This window comes from Lagenorhynchus albirostris, chromosome 3 (genome assembly GCF_949774975.1).
Source record: "Lagenorhynchus albirostris chromosome 3, mLagAlb1.1, whole genome shotgun sequence".
Classification (NCBI taxonomy): Eukaryota; Metazoa; Chordata; class Mammalia; order Artiodactyla; family Delphinidae; genus Lagenorhynchus; species Lagenorhynchus albirostris.
Genome location: NC_083097.1, coordinates 34,649,294 through 34,673,079, shown reverse-complemented (window position 1 = coordinate 34,673,079; position 23,786 = coordinate 34,649,294). Strand labels below are relative to the sequence as shown.

At 40.5% G+C, this 23,786-nt stretch overlaps 1 protein-coding gene and 1 long non-coding RNA gene across 3 annotated transcripts in view; one reads left to right on the top strand and one right to left on the bottom strand.

The window, feature by feature from the left end:
- Positions 1–4,674: 4,674 nt before the first annotated feature.
- LOC132518873 (uncharacterized) lies at positions 4,675–22,477 on the bottom strand. Of its 2 annotated transcripts, XR_009539995.1 has the most exons (4): positions 22,069–22,477; positions 6,309–6,558; positions 5,128–5,492; positions 4,675–4,968 (listed from the first exon to the last, which is right to left on the bottom strand). It is a non-coding gene; the product is annotated as an uncharacterized LOC132518873 (long non-coding RNA). The 2 variants fall into 2 exon arrangements; XR_009539994.1 differs by lacking the exon at positions 4,675–4,968 and having other exon boundaries at positions 5,030–5,492.
- OXCT1 (3-oxoacid CoA-transferase 1) overlaps positions 21,770–23,786 on the top strand; it is a 150,736-nt gene continuing 148,719 nt past the window's right edge. The window contains exon 1 of the mRNA XM_060147002.1: positions 21,770–21,975. Coding sequence (XP_060002985.1) covers positions 21,898–21,975 — 78 coding nt within the window. The 5' untranslated portion in view covers positions 21,770–21,897. The remainder of the gene's footprint in view (positions 21,976–23,786) is intronic.

Here is a 23,786-nt window from a genome sequence, read left to right as displayed (position 1 = left end):
GGACCCCAGCTCCAAAAGAGGGCAGGCTCAGGCCCTCACAGGCTGTTCCGGGTTATTTTCTTCTCGGAATTCTCTCTCCAGAACCCTGAGCAGCAGGCCGACTTTTTCGGGCGGGCGTGACGTCAGGACGCACCTCCCCTCCTCTAAACCAATCGGAAGCCGCCCATGTCCCCACGCTGATCCAATGAGAAGCCAGATCTCTGAGTGCGGGTGGGAGGGGGCTTGGCGGGGGCTCTGACTAGAGAGTGCCGAAGTGGCTGGCTGGTGTCTGCCCTGTGACCAGGGCTGCAGCCGCAGTCAACAGAGCAGACAGGAAAGTCTGAAAATAGGACTGTCTGGTTTTGGTTGCCTAAAATATGCAAAGCCTGGGAGGCACTGCTTTGGGAAAGATCCCTGGTATTCTCCCTCCTTGCTGCAACTAATCATTCCTTCTCTGGTTAAAGAAAAAAAAAAAAAAAAGGACTGGCTCTCCTGGAGAACATCCAAGTCTCTAAGAGGTTACTGTGCGTCTAGGTGGGGACCTCCAAACACTGGTGGAAATTCCCAGTCCAAGCGGTTGAGGGTCGCTTTTTTAAAGTTTAATTTTAGCAGCTGGGTTTGTTTTATTTCTGGTCTGCTTTGTCCAGCTCACATTTAACATATTCATCATCATCTCACGTCCAATAGTACAAAAATTTTGCATTTACAAAAATTTCTATTGCCATACATCTGAAGACCATGTCTTAAAGCCCTTCGTGTGAAAAGTTCATCCTCTCAACTGTGAGTTTCAAAGCACTCAGGAGTCTAACTTCCACTTCGCAGTCCCTATTTTCTTGCCTCTGGTCAAACAAATCTTTAACTCATTTTTTTCATTTTTCAATTTGACACAGTATATCTTGAATAATCTCCATCCTATCTTCTTTCTTATGAAAGATAGTTTTTTATTGAATAGAAAATACTAAAAATAGGTGCCAACTAAAAGTTGTCGCTTGTCATCTGTTGCCATTCTACAGGAATGAAGTCACTAGCCACTGTAGTCGCTGACCTTCAACACACTCTGAAAGGAGTTCAGGGTAGAGATCAGAAACAAGGCACACTGTACTCTGGGAAAAACTGCAGAACAGACCTTCAGATAGTTAGATATTTTCAGGAGAAGGTTTTGTGAGCCCAATTTCTTGTGTCTTCTCATTTCTAGAAAACCAGTAAAATCATTAATGGAGACATCTGCTCCTCGTGACTAGCAGCAACCTTCTGCCAAAATGTGTACTTGACTGCACATATCCCCCTTCACTAAAATCATATATACACTGGCAGTTCCTCAGAGCTATCTGTAGTCCAGGCTATAGTCCTCATGAGGCCCCAAATAAAACTTAACTCACAACTCTCACGTTGTGCACTTTTTTGCAGTTGACATAAGGAAATAGTGTAATTGACCACAATGGCTTTCTAGCTGACCTTTGTAACACCAGTTTCTTCTTCCTTCAATTCTCCCTAAACATAGGGAGCAGGAATCAGGTATTAATTTTGTATCCTCAGGGATTCCTACAGTGCCTGATACGTAATAAATACTCAGGAAAAGTTTATTAATTAAACAAAAATTTCATGTTATCTTGTTAATATATTACTCTCTAATCAGGAAGCTGAAGACCAGGAAGGCTACATTATGTGATCAATGTGGGCTAAAGAATCAAAATTCTTATAAGCATTTGACATCTCAAAATGCCAAACCTCACTAAGTATATGTATTAAATAAAATTTACAATTCCAGAGATTCATTGAACCACCATGGACTTTCAGCGGGAAACATACCTGACACTGGGAATTATTGCTCAACTTACAGTAAGTGTGTGCATGTCTTCAGAGAGAATTGGAAGGGATCTGAGAACATATAGTACAGCCCCTCATCTCCGGGTGAAGAAACTGGACAGAATTTAACTATTAACTGCTCCAAATCCTAGAATACGTGATACTGTGATTTGTCCAAAATCATACCAAAGTAAGCATGTGTAGAAGACCCTCACCATAGATATAAACAGCTAACAGCCGACCCTCACCAATGCACACTGAAGAAAGGGCTTAAAGCCAGAAACCCAGTCCTAGAAAAGAGGAAATGTGAGTAATTTCTCCAATTTTATAGTTAATTATTTCTACTTTAGGAAAGCTACAATGCATAGAACAAATACAAATATAATGCTAGATTTTTAAAATTCATTGAAATTAATTATGAACCTACCAAAAAGTACCTTCTAAAATAAATAATTGATCTCATTTGGACCATTTCCCTCCCAATTGGTATATAACAGATAAAATCCAATTAGCTAAGAAGAAATTAATTTCTAGGGATTTTATAAAAAATACAAGTCTTTTTTTTTTAAATTAATTAATTTGTTTGTTTTTTGGCTGTGTTGGGTCTCCGTTGCCGTGCATGAGCTTCTCACTGTCGTGTCTTCTCCCGTTGGAGAGCACGGGCTCTAGGCACACGTGCTTCAGTAGTTGTGGCATGCAGGCTCAGCAGCTGTGGCTCGTGGACTCCAGAGCCCAGGCTCATCTGTTGTGGCGCACGGGCCCAGCCACTCTGCGGCATGTGGGATCCTCCCAGGCCAGAGATTGAGTCCGTGTCCCCTGCATTGGCAGGCAGATTCTCAACCACTGTGCCACCAGGGAAGCCCCCACAAAATACAAAGTCTTTCTAAGAATAAATTCTTGATTGCCTCTGAATTACTCGTACTTACAACTTGTACCATTCTTTTGAAACCTTCCCTTTACTGCTTTACATTTTTTGTGTGGGTCTTATTCTTTCATATAAATTTGTCAACCCCCTGTGAACAGGGATTGAGTTCTATTTTTTTTTTTTAGTTGCCACCAGTGACTTGAATGTAACAGGACCTCAATAAATGAGGTCTTTTTCATTTAATGACCCATTATTGGGTTAGGCACTGTAATAGGCACTGGATTTATGGCAGTAGACAAAATAAACATGATCACTACCCTCCTGGAGCCTGTTACCTAGTGGGAGAAGACAGAGACATAATAATTACACAAATGAATGCATAATTTTAAAACTGTGGAAGATGTTATGAAGGAAAAGAAAAGGGATAATTTGGTTTGAGATATCAGAGAAGTCTTCTCAGAGGAAATGATATTATCACCTAAAGGATAAATAAAATTAGACAGGTGAAGAGAAGGGGTGCATACCAGTCTGTGTCCAATCAAGAGAAAGAAGCTACATGGTCATTTGAACACGGAAAGTTTAATATAAAGAATTATTAACAGGGACTTCCCTGGTGGTCCAGTGGTTAAGAATCCGCGCTTCCACTGCAGGAGGTGTGGGTTCGATCTTGGTTGAGGAACTAAGATCCTGCACGCCGCGAAGGCACCGCCAAAACAAAAGAATTATTAACGGGATTGAAGTCACAATGGATTGGCTAGTAAGAAGTAAGAATAGAGGAATAGCAGAGATAATGGGCAGTCATTACTCCTGGGATAGAGACCTAGACCTTGTTGGAGAATTTCTGTCTGTGGGTAGCTGGCTAGTAGAGTAGTTCACACCAGTGGAACTTGCTGGAACTCTACCCTCTGGGACTTGCTAGAAATCTGCCCTCCAAGGTGCTGGGAAAGCTGCTTACGGTGAGGTATCTCACAGCAGGCACTGTGCTACAAAACTGCCCAAGATGGGCACCAGGAGAAGCTGCAGGCCTTGCTGCAGAAGCCTGCCAAGCACAGAACCAGGAAGGAAAACCTTTTGTCTCCTGCAATGTCTCTCTAGCTCCCTCTACTGACAAAGTTTAATATATCAGCTGACAAAAATTATTTAAAGGGCTCATATATTTTTTCACAAAAAAGGACAAATTTGGAGCTGAGAGGCAATAAATATATAACCAGCACAGTGGAGAAGAACACATCTGGCACAGGGAATAGCATATGCAAAGACTCTGAGTTTGGAAAGAGCTTGGCAGTTTCGAGGGATGAAAGAAGGCCAAAGGCTCCTGGTGCGAGGGGAAAGTAGAGCAAGGTGAGGCTGAAGAGCACATGTAGAGGTTATCTCCTGAGGTGGGTGCCTCACCCTCAACCATGGAAATGGACTCCACACCCCAGTGTGAGCCCCCATCAGCTGTGTCTGTATCAATTGTCTCTATCTTCTGGCCATGGCCAATTCCTTTATTCAATTAGGTGGACATAAACTAGTTCAATAATGAGCCCCTACTCTATGCCAGGCACATGTAATATGGTAATAAACAAGAGAGACCTGCTTTTGTGGAGATAGATTCAGGGATAGATAGATCCAGGGGTGAAAGTCTGACAGAAGCCAAGCCAATCAGATTCTTTCTCCTGGTCATTTGGCACATTTAAGAGAGAAAACTAATCACATAGATGTCAGCACTCGAGTGAGGCAAATCCACCTGCTGCTGCAGAGGTTCCTGGGGGAGGACTTGGTTTCTTTACCTCCCTGAGTCTTGTTTGCTCAGCTTTTCCTTGATAGTCTCCTGTATCTGTATCTAGAAACTAATTAGATTCAGTTTCTGTTGCATGTAATAAAACAAAGAAAACAAAAACATAAGAGAGCTTATGTATAGAACAGTAGAGGCAGATCAGGCAGGGCTTCTGATGCCATGTTAAAGATTGTAGACTTTATCATAAACGGGAAAAAAGCTATTGAAGTACTTTAGGCAAGGGATTGATATGATCAGACTGTATTTTAATGACTCACTCTGGCTGCTGAGGAGAATGGAATAACAGAAGTGTGAGAGAGAATTGGGTAGTTTAGTTGGGAGACTAGTTCTTTGGAAGAAAATTAAGTAATTCCTGTCAGAATGAGCACAGCGAAAATAGCAAGGATTACGTTTGACACACTATAGAAGTAGAATTGACAGGACTTGGTGACGGGATTGGATGTGAGAGGGATGGAGAAACAGGTGTCAAAGATGTCTTCCAGGTTTCTGCAGAGAGCTACTTGGCCAAAGGCAGTGACATTTGCTGGTTCAGATGAATCTGGAGTATGAGAAGATTGGTGAGGGAAAGCAAGAATCAATTCAGTCTTATTGATTTCTAGAGTTCTTTATGCAAATCCAAGCTGAATAAAACTTTCATCTAATATAAGTTTTTACATTCATCTAAAAAACCAATTAACAATTAATTTTTGAAGTTTACCTTGGGGAGGGAGAGAGAGAAAGAGAGCAACATCCCCTATAGGCATACTGGTAATTAAGAGCTGCTGTGTAAGAGGACTTGAAATATAGATGTATTTTTTGGCTGCGTTGGGTCCTCGTTGCGGTGAGCGGGGGCTACTCTTCATTGCTGCATGCAGGTTTCTCATGGCGGTGGCTTCTCTTGTTGCGGAGCATGGGCTCTAGACGCTCAAGCTTCAGTCTTTGAGGTGCATGGGCTCAGTAGTTGTGGCGCACAGGCTTAGTTGCTCCCAGGCATGTGGGATCTTCCCAGACCAGGGATCGAACCCGTGTCCCCTGCATTGGCAGGCGGATTCTTAACCACTGTGCCACCAGGGAAGTCCATGACTGGGAATGTTAAAGGCATGATAATTAAAGGGATCTTGAATAATAAGAAATTAAACATATAATTTAAGCTCTAGATTAAATTCATTCTGGAACAGAGCAGAAAGACTGCTGTGCCATTTAGGTTTTCTAGGTCTCATTTTATGTTATAGGAAACTGTTTTCTTCTCCTCCACTCTCCAAGGTAATTAATCGTTTTCCCTATTCTGGGGGCAGCCCTATTTTGCTGTTTCCTTTAGAATTTTTAATGATGTCCATATCACCTACAAGATATATCTGCCAGATAAACTAATTCTAATAAGTGTGCATTATTGCTACAGTATCAAATAATTTCCAAGTTCTGTGCTTTGTCAGTGACATGACATTTAAAGATTGGGTACATTATTATAAGTCCACTGGAATCTTAAGAATCTTTTTTTTAAATATTTATTTATTTATTAGGCTGCACTGGGTCTTCATTGTGGCATGCAGGATCTTTAGTTGCAGCATGCGGGCTCTTAGTTGAGGCATGTGGGATCTAGTTCCCTGACCAGGGATCGAACCCAGGCCCCCTGCATTGGGAGCGCTGAGTCTTAACCACTGGACCACCAGGGAAGTCCTTAAGAATCTTAATACTTCTAAAACAAATTAACAGAACACATTGAAACCTTACAAATAACTGTTATTTAACTTGCAAAGTTTCCATTAAAAGCTACACTTTGATTTATATTACCAGTTTTTTAATCCCTAATAAGCAAATATTGTAAAAACATCCACACAGGACATGAATCTCAACTGACAGACCAGACACACTAACTTCTTAATATCCTAAAGAACTTACCTTAAGGAAAAGCGTTGTATTAAGTAGAAAAATTTTGGCTGCAGATCTCAGAAAACCGAACTACAACATAAACAGTGAGGAAACACATGCTTTGGAAAATGAATCCTTGAGGCAAGACAGGCTTCAGGGCTGATTTAAGCCAGCAGCCCCAGCTCCATGTCTCTGCGAGTGTCCTGGCTCTGCCTTCTTTGTCTGTTGGCTTCATGCTCAACCTGACAGTGAAAGGGCTGCTGCCATTCGAAGCCTCATACTGTCAGAGGAAGAAAGAAGCAGGTACTACTGGAAACTTTCACAGAATTATAACAAAGAACTTCTCCAGAATTCCAGATCAAACATTTCCTCACACTTCATTCGTTCAATCTGGGTCACATGACGGTAAATTACTGACACAAGGTTAAAATGATAGGGAAGATAGATAGACAGATAGACATTACAAAGATAATCAGAAGAAGTGATTATATATCTAGAGAGAAATATAGATATAGGTATATACACATATATCACAAAGATAATCCCCTTAAGGTCAAGTTATTGTGCTAACTTCATCTACAAAATACTACACAGCAACACCTAGATTAGTACTTGGTTAGATAACTGAATATTATACTATAGCCTACCAAAGTTGGCACATAAAACTAACCATCACAGGTTCCATTTCCAAACCTGTGAGGAGTGTGTTGAAGAGGGTGAAAATGGAAATCTACAAAATCAGGATTCTGATCAAGAATTGGTCATTAACTTGGCACAAAGTTAAAGCCCAAGAGCATTAATTTGGGCCTGTTAATAAGAAAACTCCATTATTTAATTTCTATTTAATCTACTGAAGTAAAAGTTCTCCCTATCCCACTGTATAATATTGTTTATATTAACTTCAGAGATTAAAAAAAATGATTTTAATGCACTTTGGTCAGGCACAAAGTTTTTTAGTTTTTCTTTTCAATTTATCAACAAAAATTAACAGACAATAAAATATAATATAAAAGAGAACTTAATATTTTTAATTTAAAAAATTCAACTTCGTCCATCGCCAAAATTTAGTACACTTTCGTTTCTTGTACTTGATCCAGAAACCTCCCTTTGACTTTACCGCCTATAATAATTAATTGCCTCTGGCAAATGCAGTTTACTTTTCCTGGCTCAAGACAACTTGTCCCAAGTTAACTCATTTGAGGTCAGTCACTTTCAACCATATTTCTAAGCTCTATGGCCCTCAGGAAAGGGAAGTTCCACAAGCTCCAACCTGCCTTTATGCCCTCATCTCCCTACTATCCTGAACATCTGCTCCCAACATTCTTCCGAACAATCACCTTCCTCCCATCTTTTTCACTGTGCACCCTGGAACTCTTGCTCCAATGTTAGTAGAGGCCCCCATCTCCTCCAAATTTTCATGTATTTATTTCGGTGGACATAACTATTAATACTTCATCTGCTTGAGGTCAAGCTCCCTGATCATTCCCCTCTTCCCCTCTACTGACCTGTGGATCCCTCTCTCACACTCAGTAAAGACACCGAGTCTTCGTTTACATCATTTATCTTCACCTTAAACCCGGCCATAATCCTAAAATAGCCCAACATCCTGGTAGACCAGTGAACCAGGCTATAGACCTCAGAAGCCTTAAACTCCAAAACTCAGTCTCTGACTACATCTCATATATCATTTACAATTCTCTCATGATCTCACAACAATGCAGATTTTTTTTTTTTCAATGCAGATTTTTGATCTAGAAAAACCCTTTGGTGAAATTTTCTCTCAATCCTTTTAGCTCCTTTCTGGCCTTTTCCCCCTGGATAACAAGATTGGTCAACTGAACTTTTCACTCTACAAAACCCAACCAATCTTTAATGAATGTTCCTCTGCCCTGCCTCTCAGATGTTAAGCTCTGAAGCACAGCAGACTTATTGCCATGCAGATTGATTCCACTATAAAATGAGCTGGAGCCTTCATGCTGCCTGGCAGTCCTTAATCACTTGTCCTTAGTCAGCTTCCTCTGGTAACATTCGCTCAGACAGCAAGCTCCTTGACGGCAGATTGAATACCTCATGGGTGGTTGCATCCCTTGCATATACCCCTGACTTACAGAGAGTAGACAAATATTTATTAACTTATTAAACGTTAATTAATTTATTAGATATTTATTTTTTAAAAACGAATGAATGTACCTTAAAAATGCTTGAGCTTCCCCCATCTCTTGTCCCTGTGTTCCTCTCTGGCTCCTTTCCATTCTGAATTCAGCCCCAACGTCCGAACTTTGCAGAAGTGTAGTCTACAGTCACTGACTCCTGTCTCCTCTTTCTTATCCTTCATTGAGTCATCCACACACTTCAGTTTGGCTTCTTCCCTCATCATTTTCCAGTCATTATCTCACTGAACATCTCTGAAGCATGTGACACTGTTTATTACAATTTCCTCTGGGAACTCTCTATAGTTCCTTGGTTCATAGACTCTATACTCTCTTGATTCTCTTTGTTCTTCTGTTGTAAATCATTACTTTGCTGTCCCTTCCACAGAATTAACTTTTTCTACCCTCCCACAGAATTAACTTTTTCTACCCTCCCACAGAATTAACTTTTTCTACCCTCCCACTGAATGTGAGTGTATTAGCGTTAGAATCCCCTGGAAATGGACACTAAAATGGAGATGTGCACAGGTGGATTTTTTTGGAGTGCTCTCAGGAAGATTATCTGTGGGAGAGGTGGGACTGGGCAGGGGAGAAGTTGAACTGGGATGCAATTGCAACAGAGGCCTCAGCTGATCCTACACAGAGTTCTTGAATTAAGGTAGCCCTTAATTGATGTCACAAACTGAGGCAAAGATGCCAAGGCTTTGTATTTCTACACTGATCATTCGTTGGATGAAGGATTTCCCCAGAGAATGGGCTCAAAGTAGGGCAAAGCATCTCCCTTGGGCCGAGGGCAATTCTAGAGAAGTGATATGGATGTCATATAGCTGTGAGCCATCAGTAGGCAGTGCTCCCAGCAGCTGGGGAAGTGAGTGCCCTGGTTGTGAAGGGAACTGTGATGGTGCAGTATAGCTTCCTCTACAGTGGGAAGTTCCCTCCCATTCCATCTTCAGCTCATGCTCTTTCTGCTTCTTACTCTCCTTCTGCTCTGCTCAACATACCTCACTTGCATGGTTTCAGCTACCACCTATACTAATGACTCCCAAATCCATCTCCAACCCAAACCCCTTAACTGAGCATCACCCTTCCATATACTCACAGAAAACTGCCTACTGAGCATTTTCAGCTGCAAATGCCATAGGCATTTCAAATTTAAAATGTCCAAACGCAGAATCATCATCCCCAATCTCTTGCTCGTCTGTGCATCCACAGTTCCTATTGGAGTCATCCTTGAATCTTATCACTCACTCAGCCCCATTCCAGTCCAATCCAACCAGACAGAGACCTGAATATTTTACTCTTTCCATTTCTGGATAGAGGTGTGGAACTATCCAAGCCAGAGTGCTGATTAACGTATTCCATTTTATTAAGAGAATGATTAACCCATTGTGAGCAGAGCAATGGCCTCACAAAGATGTCCACGTCTTAATTTCTGGAGCTGTGACTATTTTACCTTACACGGCAAAGGACAATTAAGGTTGCAGATGGAATTGAGGTTGCTAATCAGCTGACCTTAATACAACGATATTATCCTGCATTATCTGGGTGAGCCCAATGTAATCACAAGTGTTCTTAAAAATGGAAGATGGGGGGAGAGGAGATCAGAGTGATGCCTTATGAGAAGGACTTGACTTGTCATGGCTAACTTTGAAGAGACAGAAAGGGGATTATGAGCTAAGGAATGTAGGTAGCCTCTAGAAGCTGGAAAGGCAAGAAACTGATTCTCCACTACAACCTCCATGTATCAGTTTTCTACTACTTTCTGTCACAGATTGTCACAAAATTAGTGGCTTAAAACAACACACATTTATTCTCTTATGGTTCTGGAGGTCAGTATTCCAAAATCAGTTTCACTGGACTAAAGTCAAGGTGTCAGCAGGCCCACATTCGCTCCAGAAGCTCTAGGGAAGAATCCATTTCCTGAATTTTCCAGCTTCTAGAGCTGCATTTCTTGCATTCCTTGGCTCACGGTCCCTTCCTCTGTCTTCAAAGCTAGAAGTGTAGCATCATCAAATCTCTTTATGCTTTTATCACATCACCTTCTCTCTAAAGTCAAATCTCTCTACATCCCAAATTCTTACCTAAGAATTTAACTTGTAGTAGTTTCTTCCAACTCTTACAAGACTTCTTAGAAACTACTCATACATAAAGGATAACAAGCCTTTCTATTACTATTCGACAGACCAGCACTGTCCAATAGAACCTTCTGTGATAATGGATACAGTTTATATTTGTTTTGCATTTCATATAAATAGAGTCATATACTATATGGTCATCATGTGCAAAACTGACATTCATTTCATAGGATATCTTTGTAAGCAATTTCCCACAGCTTGAATTACACTATTTTCATAGGACATGTTCATTTTTGACTACAAATGCTTCCATAGTTTTTGCCATACACAAAAAAAAGTTATCAGAACACATGGATAAAATAGTTATTTTATATTTTGCTGTGTTTCGATTAGGTGTCACAGGGATTTTTTAAGAACACGCCATGTACAAAGTCATTAGCTGATTTCTGAGGTAGTTGATTTGTATTGTCATTGAACCAATATTCATTCATACAAATGACCTGAGCTATTAGACTATCACCTTGTCATAACAGCTCCAAAAGCGCTTCTTGTCAAGTAAATTCTCCTGACTTACCATGGAAGTTGGCTCACATCACTCTCAGGGAAGCCTAAGTACTGTATTAGAAATTGGATAGGTTTAGAAAAACACAGTCCCTACCCTTTTTTGAGGTATTTAGGTAAACATTCTTAGAAAATAGACTTATTGCCCTTGTAAATTGAGTTGTGCTTAGAAAAAGATAATTCAGAAATGTACAAAGAGGAAAGCAAATTTCATTCAGTTTCCTGCCACCAAGAGATAGCCACTGTTAACATTTTGGTTTGTGTATATTTAATATACACACATATATATACATATACATGTACACATTTAAACATATATTCAAACATACCTTTATGAATATCTCTATGTATACATACACATATACATTTTAGTAATTCTACATAAATGGACTCATACCATACATGTTCTTCTATAACCCTTTTTTCACTCAATATTGAATAGTGGACTATTTTCTGTGTCAATAAATATAGATCACCGCTTTAATCATGTTAATGAAGAAAATCCCCCAAATTGATAACAACTTTATAAATTCTTCACACCCCAACTGCAGTGATATTTTACAAAGTTCAAAACTGATCATTTGGGACTTCCCTGGTGGTGCAGTGGTTAAGACTCCACGCTCCCTATGCAGGGAGCGGGGGTTCGATCCGTGGTCAGGGAACTAGATCCCGCATGCATGCCGCAACTAGAGTTCGCATGCCACAACTAAGGAGCGCACATGTCTTAACTGAGGAGTGGGCGAGCAGCAACTAAAAGAGCCCGCCTGCCGCAACTAAGACCTGGTGCAACCAAATAAATAAATAAATAAGTAAATAAATAAATATTAAAGGAAAAAACCTGATCATTTTACCCCTCTGATTCAAATCTTCAGTGGCTTCCTTTTGCCCTTACAAAATGGACCGTGATTCTTGGCACACTTTTCAAGGCCCTACATGACATGTCTCTTGTCCACCTTTATTCATGCTGGATTATTTCTTATATCCACTAGGGCTTTGCATCATCGCCCTTCAACTAGCTAACTTCTGCTGATCCTTAAGGTTCTGATTTAAAGACAATTCTTACAAAAAGTGTTCACTGACACCCCTCTTCCTCTTATGTCAGTCTGTTATACAGTCTGTTAGCACTCTGCACTTCTCACTGAGAAGACCCAGAACAAAAATGCATTGCTCGGTCTTAATCTTCCGTTAAGAGGTAAATTCCATGAGGCCTGGGACCATGTCCGTCTGCCTTATTCACAACTGAATCCTTAGCCCTTAGCACAGTGCCACATGGAAGGAAGAACTTAATGATTAGTCCGTAGATGAATTAGTCTGTAGACTAATGTACTTTTACAGACCTATCCCCTTATTGACACATTTAACTATAGTGTTTTTTTGCTGTTATAAAAATTGCTTTTTATAATTTACAAAGAAATAAACACATACACATGTATGTTTATGCCCCTCGTTATCTGCAGGAAATTGGTTCCAGGACTCACCACAGATAAAAAAAATCCGTGGATGCTCAAATCCCTTACGTAAAATTGCGTAGTATTTGCATATAACCTACGCACATTTTCCCATGTACTTCAGATCATCTCTAGATTATTTACAATATCTAATCAATGTAAATGCAATATAAGTAGTTGCTGGTGTGTGGTGAATTCAAGTTTTGGTGTTTTGGAACCTTCTGGAATATTTTTTTCTGAATATTTTTCATCTGTTGAGGTTGGTTGAATCTATGGATGCAGAACCCGCAGATTCAGAGGGCCAGCTGTGTGTATATATAGGGTACAACTTCAAAATTTATATATACAGATCACACAAAGTTTGTAGACCACTACTCTAGAATATGCAGAGAATAAAGATAGTGAAAATAATAACTATCAGAAGATACTGATATCAAACGAATTTTTCTTCCAAGGTTCTTATCCAAAATGGGACATGAAGCTTGCCTGTTAAAATCTACGCTGCCTTTCCTCCACATGTGGTCACTGAAAGCAAGCTATACATTCTGTGACCCTGATTTTCCCCCAGTACTTTTCCTACTACATTCCAGGGAATTGCACTTCCGTGCTTTTAGACTTATTTTATTCCAGGACTAGGCAGTAGATTAGTCAGTTCTATTCTTTTAAAATTCAAGGGTGTTTCATTAGAAATCAACAAATAGAGCTGCAGGACAAGCCTGAGGTAGGTAGAAAACTCACAAATGTAGACATGGAGATAGCAATGTTTCAAGTCACAACTCAAGACTACTAGCAACTGGCTGATGTCCAATAGTGATTTACATTATTATGAGGAGATATTTATCTTGTTCATTCTCTTGTTTCCCAACTAAATGGCTTTATTTCGTTGAAGGTTGCCACACTCGTTCATCTATAGAGAAGTACATACTGGAAGATTATTACTGTTACTCCATTCTGGGCAGTCAAAGGAAAAATTAGTTTGTGATGTGCATGGAACATAGTATCTAGTCCCCTGAAACACTCCCCTGGGTTTCCAGGTTGAGACTGGAGAAGGAAAAAGTTGGTAATCAAATTGGATATATATAATATATATAAACATAATATTTATGTATATATATATATATTGTGGTAGGAACACAACATGAGCTCTACCTCCTAATACATTTTTAACTGTACAATACAGAATCATTAATTATAGGCACAGTGTTGTACAGCAGGTTTCTACAACTTATTCACTTGTTCATCATGTATAACTGAAACTTTATGCCTGTTAAATAGCAACTCTTCCGTTTTCCCCTTCCACCGAGCCCCCCGCAGGCACTATTGTATTCTCTGCTTCTATGAGTTTGACTCTTTTAGATACCACATATAAGTGAGAATCATACAGTATTTGTATCCTTTTGTATCATACAGTATTTGTATCCTTTTGGTTCATTTGTTTTGTCACATATGGCAGGATTTCCTTCTTTTGTAAGGTATGACTTTACCCCATTTCCCCTTTTAGTTAATGGCTGCACAATACCCCATTTTATGAATGTTCTGTAATTTCTCTAACTAGTACCACATTTTTGGGTATTTAAGTTGATTCTAAGTATTTTGCCATTAAAAACAATACTATGATAAATATCTTAATGCATGTATCATTTCCCACATGTGTGAATATATCTCTGGGATAAATTTCTAGGGATGAAATTGTCAGTGTATTTTAAATTTTCATAAGTATTGCCAAATTTACTTTCATAGAGGAAGTATACATTAGTGACATATACTAGGGAGACTTTCCTACATCTTTGCCAAAACAGCATGTGACAATCTTTGCCTGTATTTTGGTGAAAAATATGCCATTATAGATTTAATTGCAATTTAAAATTTATCAGTGAGGTAGAGAGCCTTGTACACTTGTTTTCAACCTTTTGTATTTCTTTTTCTATTGGTCAGTTTTAGTGATTTGCAGAGGCTCTTTATATGTCATTTGTTTCATGACCTTGTTTATGGCTTTTTTTACTGGTGCGAATTTTTTAAAAATGTATTTATTACTTTTTGTTTTATGGCTTTTGGATTTCTGATACATTTATAATGATCTTCCTCATTCTAATATTTAAAAAGCTACTGTATTTTCTTCTTATAGCTAAGTGAAATTTTAAGAATGTGGCATGTCAAATAAATGATGCAATTTAATCATGAAGTCTTTTAAATAAAAATTATTGTACATGTAAATAACCATGGTCACTGCCAAAAATTGAAAACCTATAGTTTTTAAGAATTCAAAATGCATCCTAAAAAATTGATTGGCATTTTATGCAAAAGTAATAAACTCTTTATATATTTTCTATATTTTAAAGTAACTAGGACAATTAAATAATTTCTTGTTGATTATATATATATGTGTATATATGCATATAATATAAATTTACATAATTCCTGAGACATTTTTGCATTAACTCTTACAGGGTATAACCATAAAAGAAATAATTTGCTGGTGTATTCTGTCGGCCTGATAGACACAAGATAGACACAAGTCACTTTTAGATTTCAATCACATAATATTTTCTTTCTATATAGCAGGTCTATGTTTCGTGATGGTGAGTTGGCATAAAGCTTATTGTTCTTTGAAATGATGTCATCACTTTAACTTGTTTTTAGGATCTTCTACAAAATATGTGGAATTAGGGGTCTTTTTTTCTTTCCCCCTCTACATGTAACGGGAAATGTTCTTTTTATTCCCCCCCCCCAAATTTACACATTAGCTTGCTATTTGTTTTTCTGATTACTGACATTTCTATACCACATTTTCTTTATCTATTTATATGTGGATGGACATTAGGTTGCTTCCACATCTTGGCTATTGTGAATAATGCTGCAATGAACACAGGTGTAAAAATATCTCTTTGAGATACTGAAATGTATTTTAAATTCAATATATTTTAAACTCTCACACTAAAACTATATATATATAGTACTTTTAAGAGTTAATTAAAAGTTTTAAAATATTTAAACAATGAGAGAAAATACCTAAAGTCCTGCCCTCATCACATTTTTTTTTCTCATTTTTTGGGTGGTCCTTTTCAGTTTTGAGCCTTATGCAAAAATATTTAACACATGACTGTGACCATTATATAGTACACATTGAATTCTGCCTTTTACTATTATCCGAAACACATACTTAAAGTTTTTACCTTTTAGTGGTGGCAGTGTTCCAGAAGGGGATGTGAGAGAATAGTCATGTCCCAGGTCTCGGGCCCCCTTGGGCTCGAGTTTGGGATGGGCCGCCAAGTGAGCATCCTTGGCTTCATGCAGGAAAGAACTCAAGAGTGAGCCATAGTAAAGTGAAAGGGAGTTTATTTAGAGAGATATACATTCGACAGACAGAATGTGGTCCATCTCAGAAGGTGAGAGGGGCCCTGAGGTGAGGGGGTGGTTAGTTTTTATGGGCTGGGTAATTTCAAATGCCAAGGAGTGGGGAAGTTATTCCAACTATTTTGGGGACAGGGAGGGGATTTCCATGAATTGGGCCACTGCCCACTTTTTAACCTCTAGGTTGGCCTCTGAACTGTCATGGTGTCTGTGGGCGTGTCATTTAGCATGCTAATATATTACAATAAGCGTATAAATGAGGCTCAAAGTCTATGGGAAGTTGAATCTTCCACCATCTTGGGCCTAGTTGGTTCTAACCAGTTTATGTCATATCCTCAATGGCTGTGGCATTCTTTTAATGGTTGTGTCCTGCCCCCTTCCTTCCTGTCTCAGTATAATAGTCTTTTAAAATGTATTTAGTAATTCAATCAACCTGTGTTGTATTTTATACATATGCTGAGATATAGCAATCTATATTTTTTCTAAATTTACAGCAAATTTTCCTAACCCAGTTCAGGGACTACTTCATCTTTTTCCACTAATTAAAAAAACCATCTTTGCCATATATCATTCTGAGTTCTGCCTCCTAACTGCATGATCTTGTAATCTTTAATATGTTAAAATCAGAGTTATACCACAATTGAGTGTATATGCTACTATGTTAGAATTGACAGAAAAGTTAAAATATAATTTAAAATTTAATTTCAAGATTCAATGTTTGTGGAACCCCTGAAGTACTTCTGAAACAGGAGGGAAGGGGGCGGGGCACAACCTTTCAAAGAATGACATAGTCGTAGGACATGACAAAAACTGGCTAGAACCAACTAGGTTCTGATGGCGGAAGATTGGACTTCCAGTGGACCTTGAGCCTCATTGTAATACATTAGCATCTAAATGACACACCCACCAGTGCCAAGACAGTTCAGAGACCAACTGTAAGAGGTTAAAAAGTGAGTGGTGGCCCAATTCCTGGAAATCCTCATCCCTCCCCCAAAATAGTTGGAATGATCTTCCCACTCATTAGCCTATGAAATTACCCAGCCCATAAAAACTAACCCACCCCATACTTTGGGGCCTCTCACCTTCTGAGATGGCCTACACTCCATCCGTGGAGTGTGTTTCTCTCTAAATAAATCCACTTCTTACCTATCGCTTTGTCTCTCACTGAATTCTTTCTGTGACAAGACATCAAGAACCTGAGCTTCATTAAGTCCTAAGACCAGGTGTGTGATCACAATTAAAAGCCCGTGGGTTCAAGTCCCAATCTGAGTTATATGGTTTCACTTCTGCAAAGCTCTTAAGGTATGATGGTTTAGAAAGATCTTGGCTATAATTGGATATTGAACTTTAACTTGTAGCGTACGAGGATTTCTCAAAGCGTTTTAGGAAAGCATATGAGAAGATCACATCTGTGTTTGAAATGATAATTTAAAAAGTGGTTACCTTTAGGGGAGAATAATACTTCATTTGGGAAGCAGCTGCAATAATCCAGGTGAGAGAAACTGAAATTGAAGTCCTGCACTAGGGCAGAATGAGTAAAATTGGGGAGGTGGGGTCAGATTCAAAGATATCCCATAAAGAAGGAGGCATAAATAGTCTTTAACACCATAGAGTACAGGGTTTGAATCCTGTCTGATGTTTCCCAGTTTATGAAAATATAGAAAGTATCTGAGAAATATATACGTTTATAAGGTATAAACTTTTAACACCAGAGTAGTACAAACAGATACTGGTCCAGACATGACCTTTCATTTTGCAGTTCTGCAGCTCTCCTTAACTATTGACCAGAGGAGGCCACATGGCTAGGGAACAGCAGAGCTGAGATTTGAACACAGGCAGTCTAGCTACAGAGTCCACGTTCTTTACTACTCTGCTATCAATATTTGATTCTGAGTTGTGCGGACTCATCCTGTGAAAATCAAGAGGCAAATACTGTTTGGAATACTGTATAAAGGTGATATACAGGTGAGAGGAAAACCAAAAGAGATGATACGCTTCTATGCCAAGTTAAGAAGTGTGGACTTTGGATCTTAAAGGCAATGGGGAAAACCACTGAAATTTTTTAAGCAGAAGTGACATGATCAGACTTGAATGCATGCAAGATACCTCTGGTGTGTTTTGCTCTTTTGAGTTTCCTTTGCACTTTAACATAATTTTCACTTTCATTCCAGTAGTTGAGCCTTCTCCAACCATCGCATGCATTTAGTTGTTTACCATTTTTTCCTAAGAAAAAACTACACTTTAAGCAAAATTCATTTTTTATCCATTGAACAAATATTAGTACACATTAGTTAATTAAAAAACACTATTTCAAAGAATCTACGAAAATAAGAAGCTTACAAAAAAGGTAAACTAGGGAATAATGATTTGCATAAAACAATACTTGTATTTATAAATTTGTAAAATTTCAAATCTATGTCTTTCAAATCTACTAGAGGAAAATTGTCTGAATGGATTTGTTTTCCATATATTAAAGGATCATTGTATAAAATGAAGCACACACCCATATATATATATATATATATATATATATATATATATATATACAGTGTGTGTGTGTGGTACCTGGGCCTCTCACTGTTGTGGCCTCTCCCGTTGTGGAGCACAGGCTCCGGACGCGCAGGCTCAGCAGCCATGGCTCACGGGCCCAGCCACTCTGCGGCATGTGGGATCTTCCCGGACCGGGGCAGGAACCCGTGTCCCCTGCATCGGCAGGCGGACTCTCAACCACTGCCCTACCAGGGAAGCCCCATATATTTTTTTTTAAGATTCAAATGACCAACTTAAAAACTACAATTACTAGCTAAACCAGTCAAACAACTGGTTTTGAAAACAAGTTTTAAAGCCCCTGATTATCAGTCTGAATACTCCAACTGTGATGGCAGAATGTCCTATCTTTCAGTAATTAGAAAGGATGTTACCGCATATTTTAGGAGAATTTAAATAAAAATCCCTCAAACAGAGAATGACAACTTACAGTCTAACCAACTCTGACACATTGTTTTCATTCATTTGATAGAAAGGGAGGGGAATATATATATATCACATAATATATCAATTACAGCATAAGCAAAAACTCTAAATTTCAGCATATCAGTTTTATAAAGCAGTTTAAGTTATGATGATTTAGCAGAACACAGGAAAGCAAGAAAATGTGTTCACGCTTACACCAAATTAAGGATGTTGACTTATGTTACTAATGTGTGCAACTTTAATTTTGTTTAACACTGTCTGCCAAAATAAACTTTAATCCCATAACTTAAAATATGTATGTACATAAGAGTTTATTGTGTACAGTTAATGCCACTGTTTTGGCTGCAATAAAATCGATCTTGAAATTTAAAAAATATGTTAAAATAATATATGCAATATAATATATATAATAATATAATACAAAATAAACTTTCCTATTGCCTGTCTAAAATCAGACTTTTTGTTTAAGGGCTTTGAATTCAATTCAATTCTCCCAAGTTTTTTTTTTTTAAATCAATCAATCAATTAATTTTCTGCAACATCGGGTCTTAGTTGCAGTGTGCGGGTTCCAGAGCATGTGGGCTCTGTAGTTTGCAGCACGCAGTCTCTCTGGTTGTGAGGTGCTGGCTCAGCAGTTCCGGCAGGTGGGCTTAGTTGCCCTGCGGTATGTGGGATCTTAGTTCCCCGAATCAGGGATCAAACCCGCGTCCTCTGCACTGTAAGATGGATTCTTAACCACTGGACCACCAGAGAAATTCCTCTCCCAAGTTTTAAGAATGTGGAAGTTAAACTCTACAATATTACTTGAGGAAAAGTTTCCAGAATATGATATATATCTGTCACAAACTGCCCCTAAAACAAAGGGGAGCTATTCTTACTAGTTCAGAAAAATTTGGATATTTTTGGGTTTTTTTACTTTTATTTTTAAATAGTTTTTATTGGAGTATAGTTAATTCACAATGTTGTGTTAGTTTCACGTGTACAGCAAAGTGAATCAGTTGTACATATATTATACATATATCCATTCTTTTATAGATTCTTTTCCCAAACAGGTCATTACAGAGTATCGAGTAGAGTTCCAGATGTTTTTAAAAAGTAGATTTTACAGAGATTAAAATTGAAATGGTTGTGGAACCAGAAGGAAAATCCGACAGAAAAACTTTTCTATAATTTGTTCAAGCTGAAGCTTCTCATATTTTATTTAAAAAGTACAAAATGGAGTCATAGAGTCACCAAAAAATAATAGTGTTTTGACCGTTGAGTAATGAGGCTGATTTTTTTCACGAGATTTAAGAGTCACATAGAGTACAAGACTAAAAATATGTGTCTTTTCCTCAGCCAGGAGCAACAGAGTGAGACCAGCCAAGAAGAGTGAGTCATATGACCACAGTTTGACACAGTTGCCAATGCTGTTTTCCATTTCATGTGTCCTCTGGAAGGGTGAAAGTGGAAAAGCAGACCCAGTTGTGAAGTTTAGCTTTTTCACATTCTGCCAGCTACCCTATGATGGCGTTATATGTTGTATTAGGACTAGAAATGGGACTTTAGTTCTAATACCTAAATTTCCCCTCTATCCAAGTTCTTAAAATGTGTTGAAAATAGAGAGCATTGTGAAGTTAATTTCTCCTTATGTCATTGGACAGTCTAACTTGGTATTTTGTTCTCTCAATGACTTTAATTAAAATTATACTAACACAACAATGTAAAGCAATTATACTCCAATAAAGATGTAAAAAAATATATATATAGTATTCACAGGAAAAAAAGAAATTCGGAGTTAAAAAGAATACCATGAAAGGGCAGTGCTTTCATAGAAACAATTTAAACTGGACTGACTGTCCACCGTCTCAGTATACTTGCTAAGGAAGCTAAGGGCTCATTTAATTTTCGTGTTAGCTTTGCTTCAAAAACCAACAGCCACATTCCCAGGACATGGTCAGCCCTTAATCAAATAAAATGTTTATTGATTTTCCACTTGGTCCTTCCACTCAGCTGCTAAGTACATAGACGGTTCTGAAGAAATCAGACTTTCATTGAATGTATGTGTCATATCAATGCACCACTGCCAACTTGAAGAAACTTAGAGTAACGCCTAAGATTTATTGAGTGTTTATAAATGGGGCCAGAAGCTTTGCATGAATTACCTCATGTAATCTTCAGGACAGTTCTGAGTATTATAAGCAATTTTAATTTGCAGATAAGGACACAGGCTTAGGAAAGTTATGAAACTTGTCTCAGGTCAGTCAAAGGGATACACAGCTGTATGTTTGCATCTGCTGAGTAATATCTGGGGTTTCTGGGACTCCAGTGCCAGAAAGATCCTGAAAAATGCAGACTTGGATGATAGGGATGGAAAAGAAGGTGTGCTAAAATCAGGTCCCGGAGGCTCAGTCCTAATCTTGCCTTCCTGACCAGGGACAATCTTGACCAGGCCTGTCTGATCACACTTCAAGGAATATGGCTCGTGGCAGGTTCTCAGAGCAAACTTAACTCTACACAAGCCAGGGACAGGTGTGGGGAGAAGGGACTGAGAAATGGAAGACGTGGGAACGCTGCCCAGACGGGGGAAAGAGAGGCGGTGGGCCTCCAGGCAGGTACCCCTTTGCAGCCCACACAGGCGCCAGACACTGACATGAAAAAGCAGCGAGCTCCGGGAGAGGCCCTCCTGCGCCGCCCGAACGCTAGGCCAAGGTTTATCCCTGACCTTGGTATGTATAGACAGATACCCGCGATAGCTCAAAGCCGAGGAGCTGCGGCGGCAAAGGCGCGCAACACGACGGTCTGGAATACGCCCGACGCGAGGAAGCATCCGAGCGCGGCCGGAACGGCACTTTACCCGCGATCCGCCCCGGCCGCCGGCCCCTCCCAGCATCTCTTCTCCGTCAGCCGGAGCCCGGCCCCGGAGGTCCCAGGACGTCACAGAAGCGCGTTCGAGCCTGCAGCCCGCCCCCTGCGCGCCTTCCTTTTCCTCCCGTTCGGTGACGCGGAGGCCCGGGCCGCGCCTGCTGACACACTCACACGCTTGCTTCGGCCCGGCCTGCGACTACCCCCCAGCCCAACCATGGCGGCACTCACACGCCTCTCCTCCCGCCTGCGGTTCTGCCCCTCCGCCCGCCGCCCCGGGGGCGCCTGGTCCAAGGTAAAAGTGCGGGTGAAGAGCAAGGCCGCGTGTCGAACGAGTGCGGACGAAACCCCGAGTGGTGCCAGCGTTTTCTCCTCTGCCCGTACCCACCCGCTCCAGTCCGGGAGCCGGCATCCAGGGCCCCGAGACGCGACGACGCCTTCCTTGCCTGGCCGCTCTGCCGCATGGCCTCCTTGGCTTGGTTCTGCACCTGCTTTCCAGATGGGGCGAAACGAGGCAAAGAAGCGCGCAGAGAGGCTGAGGGGCAGGAGGACGCCTGGCAGCGCCGCCGCGCCCTTCGGGGCTCGCTCGCGTCCTTCCCGGCACGCGTCTCCGCTTCCTTGGCAGCCTTCTGGGAAGGGGCTCTGGCGGCCTAAACGGGACGAGGAGGGTTCGCTTGTTTAAAGGGGGCAAGGGGCGACGGCTGTAGCTGGTAGGTTTGCGCTCCGATTTGGGGATCTCGGGGCAGGGGCGCCTCTAGAGGCCCGGAACCCAGCGCTGGGCTAGCCAGGGGTCGGCTTGAGTTCACCGCCAAGGGGATGGGACGCTGCGCCCCACCTCCCGGATAGGGCTGCGCCGCACCTCTGCGGTGGGACGGGGAACCCGGACTGGAGCCCTTGCCTGGGCGTTTTTTACCTCCCCACGCGGAGGAGCCTGTAGAGAATAGGCGGTGGCTAGAGCGCGGGTTTGGGCACCGGCACCCCTTCTTACAAGGCTCCTCCGGATTTCCGATTTCAAAGCCTTTTGCAAACCTTGTTCCGCCTTCACTGCAAACATGTTACGAGTGGTAGTATCTTGAGGCATTCGCGCCGCGATTGTTGGCTGATGTGTGGTCTTTTTTTGCCCCATGCTCTGTCCCCGCCTGTAAGCCCACGTCCCGGTGCGGTTCCTATTCCGAGTCCTCGGATAGGACCAGAGCTCTGAGTCTTGGAGGGTGGCTTACCTTGGCTACGTCCATCACCACGGGAGCCTTTTCCTTGGAAGAGACAAGGAAAAGTGATGTTTTTACTTAGCGTTTTGAATAATAGTTCCGAGCTTAAAAGCGTGCCTTGCACACTTGAGGATTCACAGGGAACTCCTGCCCCGTCCCATTGCTCTCCCTTCTTCCCCACGTCCACTCTCTGAGAGCGGTGAACGCAGAGGGGCCACCAAGCCCCGTAGGTAAGTGCTAGGATGATTTAGACCTGGACCGGTTTACTCATAAATGCTTCTTAGGAAGCATTTTGATAATTGCAGATAGCTTTGGATATGTAAAGCATTATTAAAAGGGAACTTGACCTTCAGTCAGATTGCTGTGGGCGCTGAAACTAATGCAAATCAGGACACAGCGATATCCTTGGGCCAAGGTCAATATCATTCCTTCTTTTGACAGTTACTTATTTACCTAAGTGTAACTTACTCATTTCCTTCAGTATATTGTTAAACTATTCCGGAAACCCAGCAAACCTCTTCTTAGATGGCCGAGCTACAAATTACGGGGTTTTCTGTATCTCATCTCTCCTTTCAGGTTTATCATAGGTCCAACTCCAGCTTCCCAGTGTTCCTTCGGTGCTTGGCACTTAGGGCTCTTACTGCTTATTTAGCCCTTAAATCCTTACCTCCTGCTTGCGTTAACTGTGACACTTGTGTACTTGTTTAACTTTTTGAATGTGTGTACATTGTCTTCATAACCAGATGAAATTTGCAGAGACCATATTGTATGCCGTATTCTCTGTCTCTCTCAACATTACACACTACCCTGCATAGAATAGACATTCAACACGTTTCATAGGTGGATGAGAGAACGCTGTGGGAAACTTACGTGGTAACCTTGAGAATTTTTCTGCTTA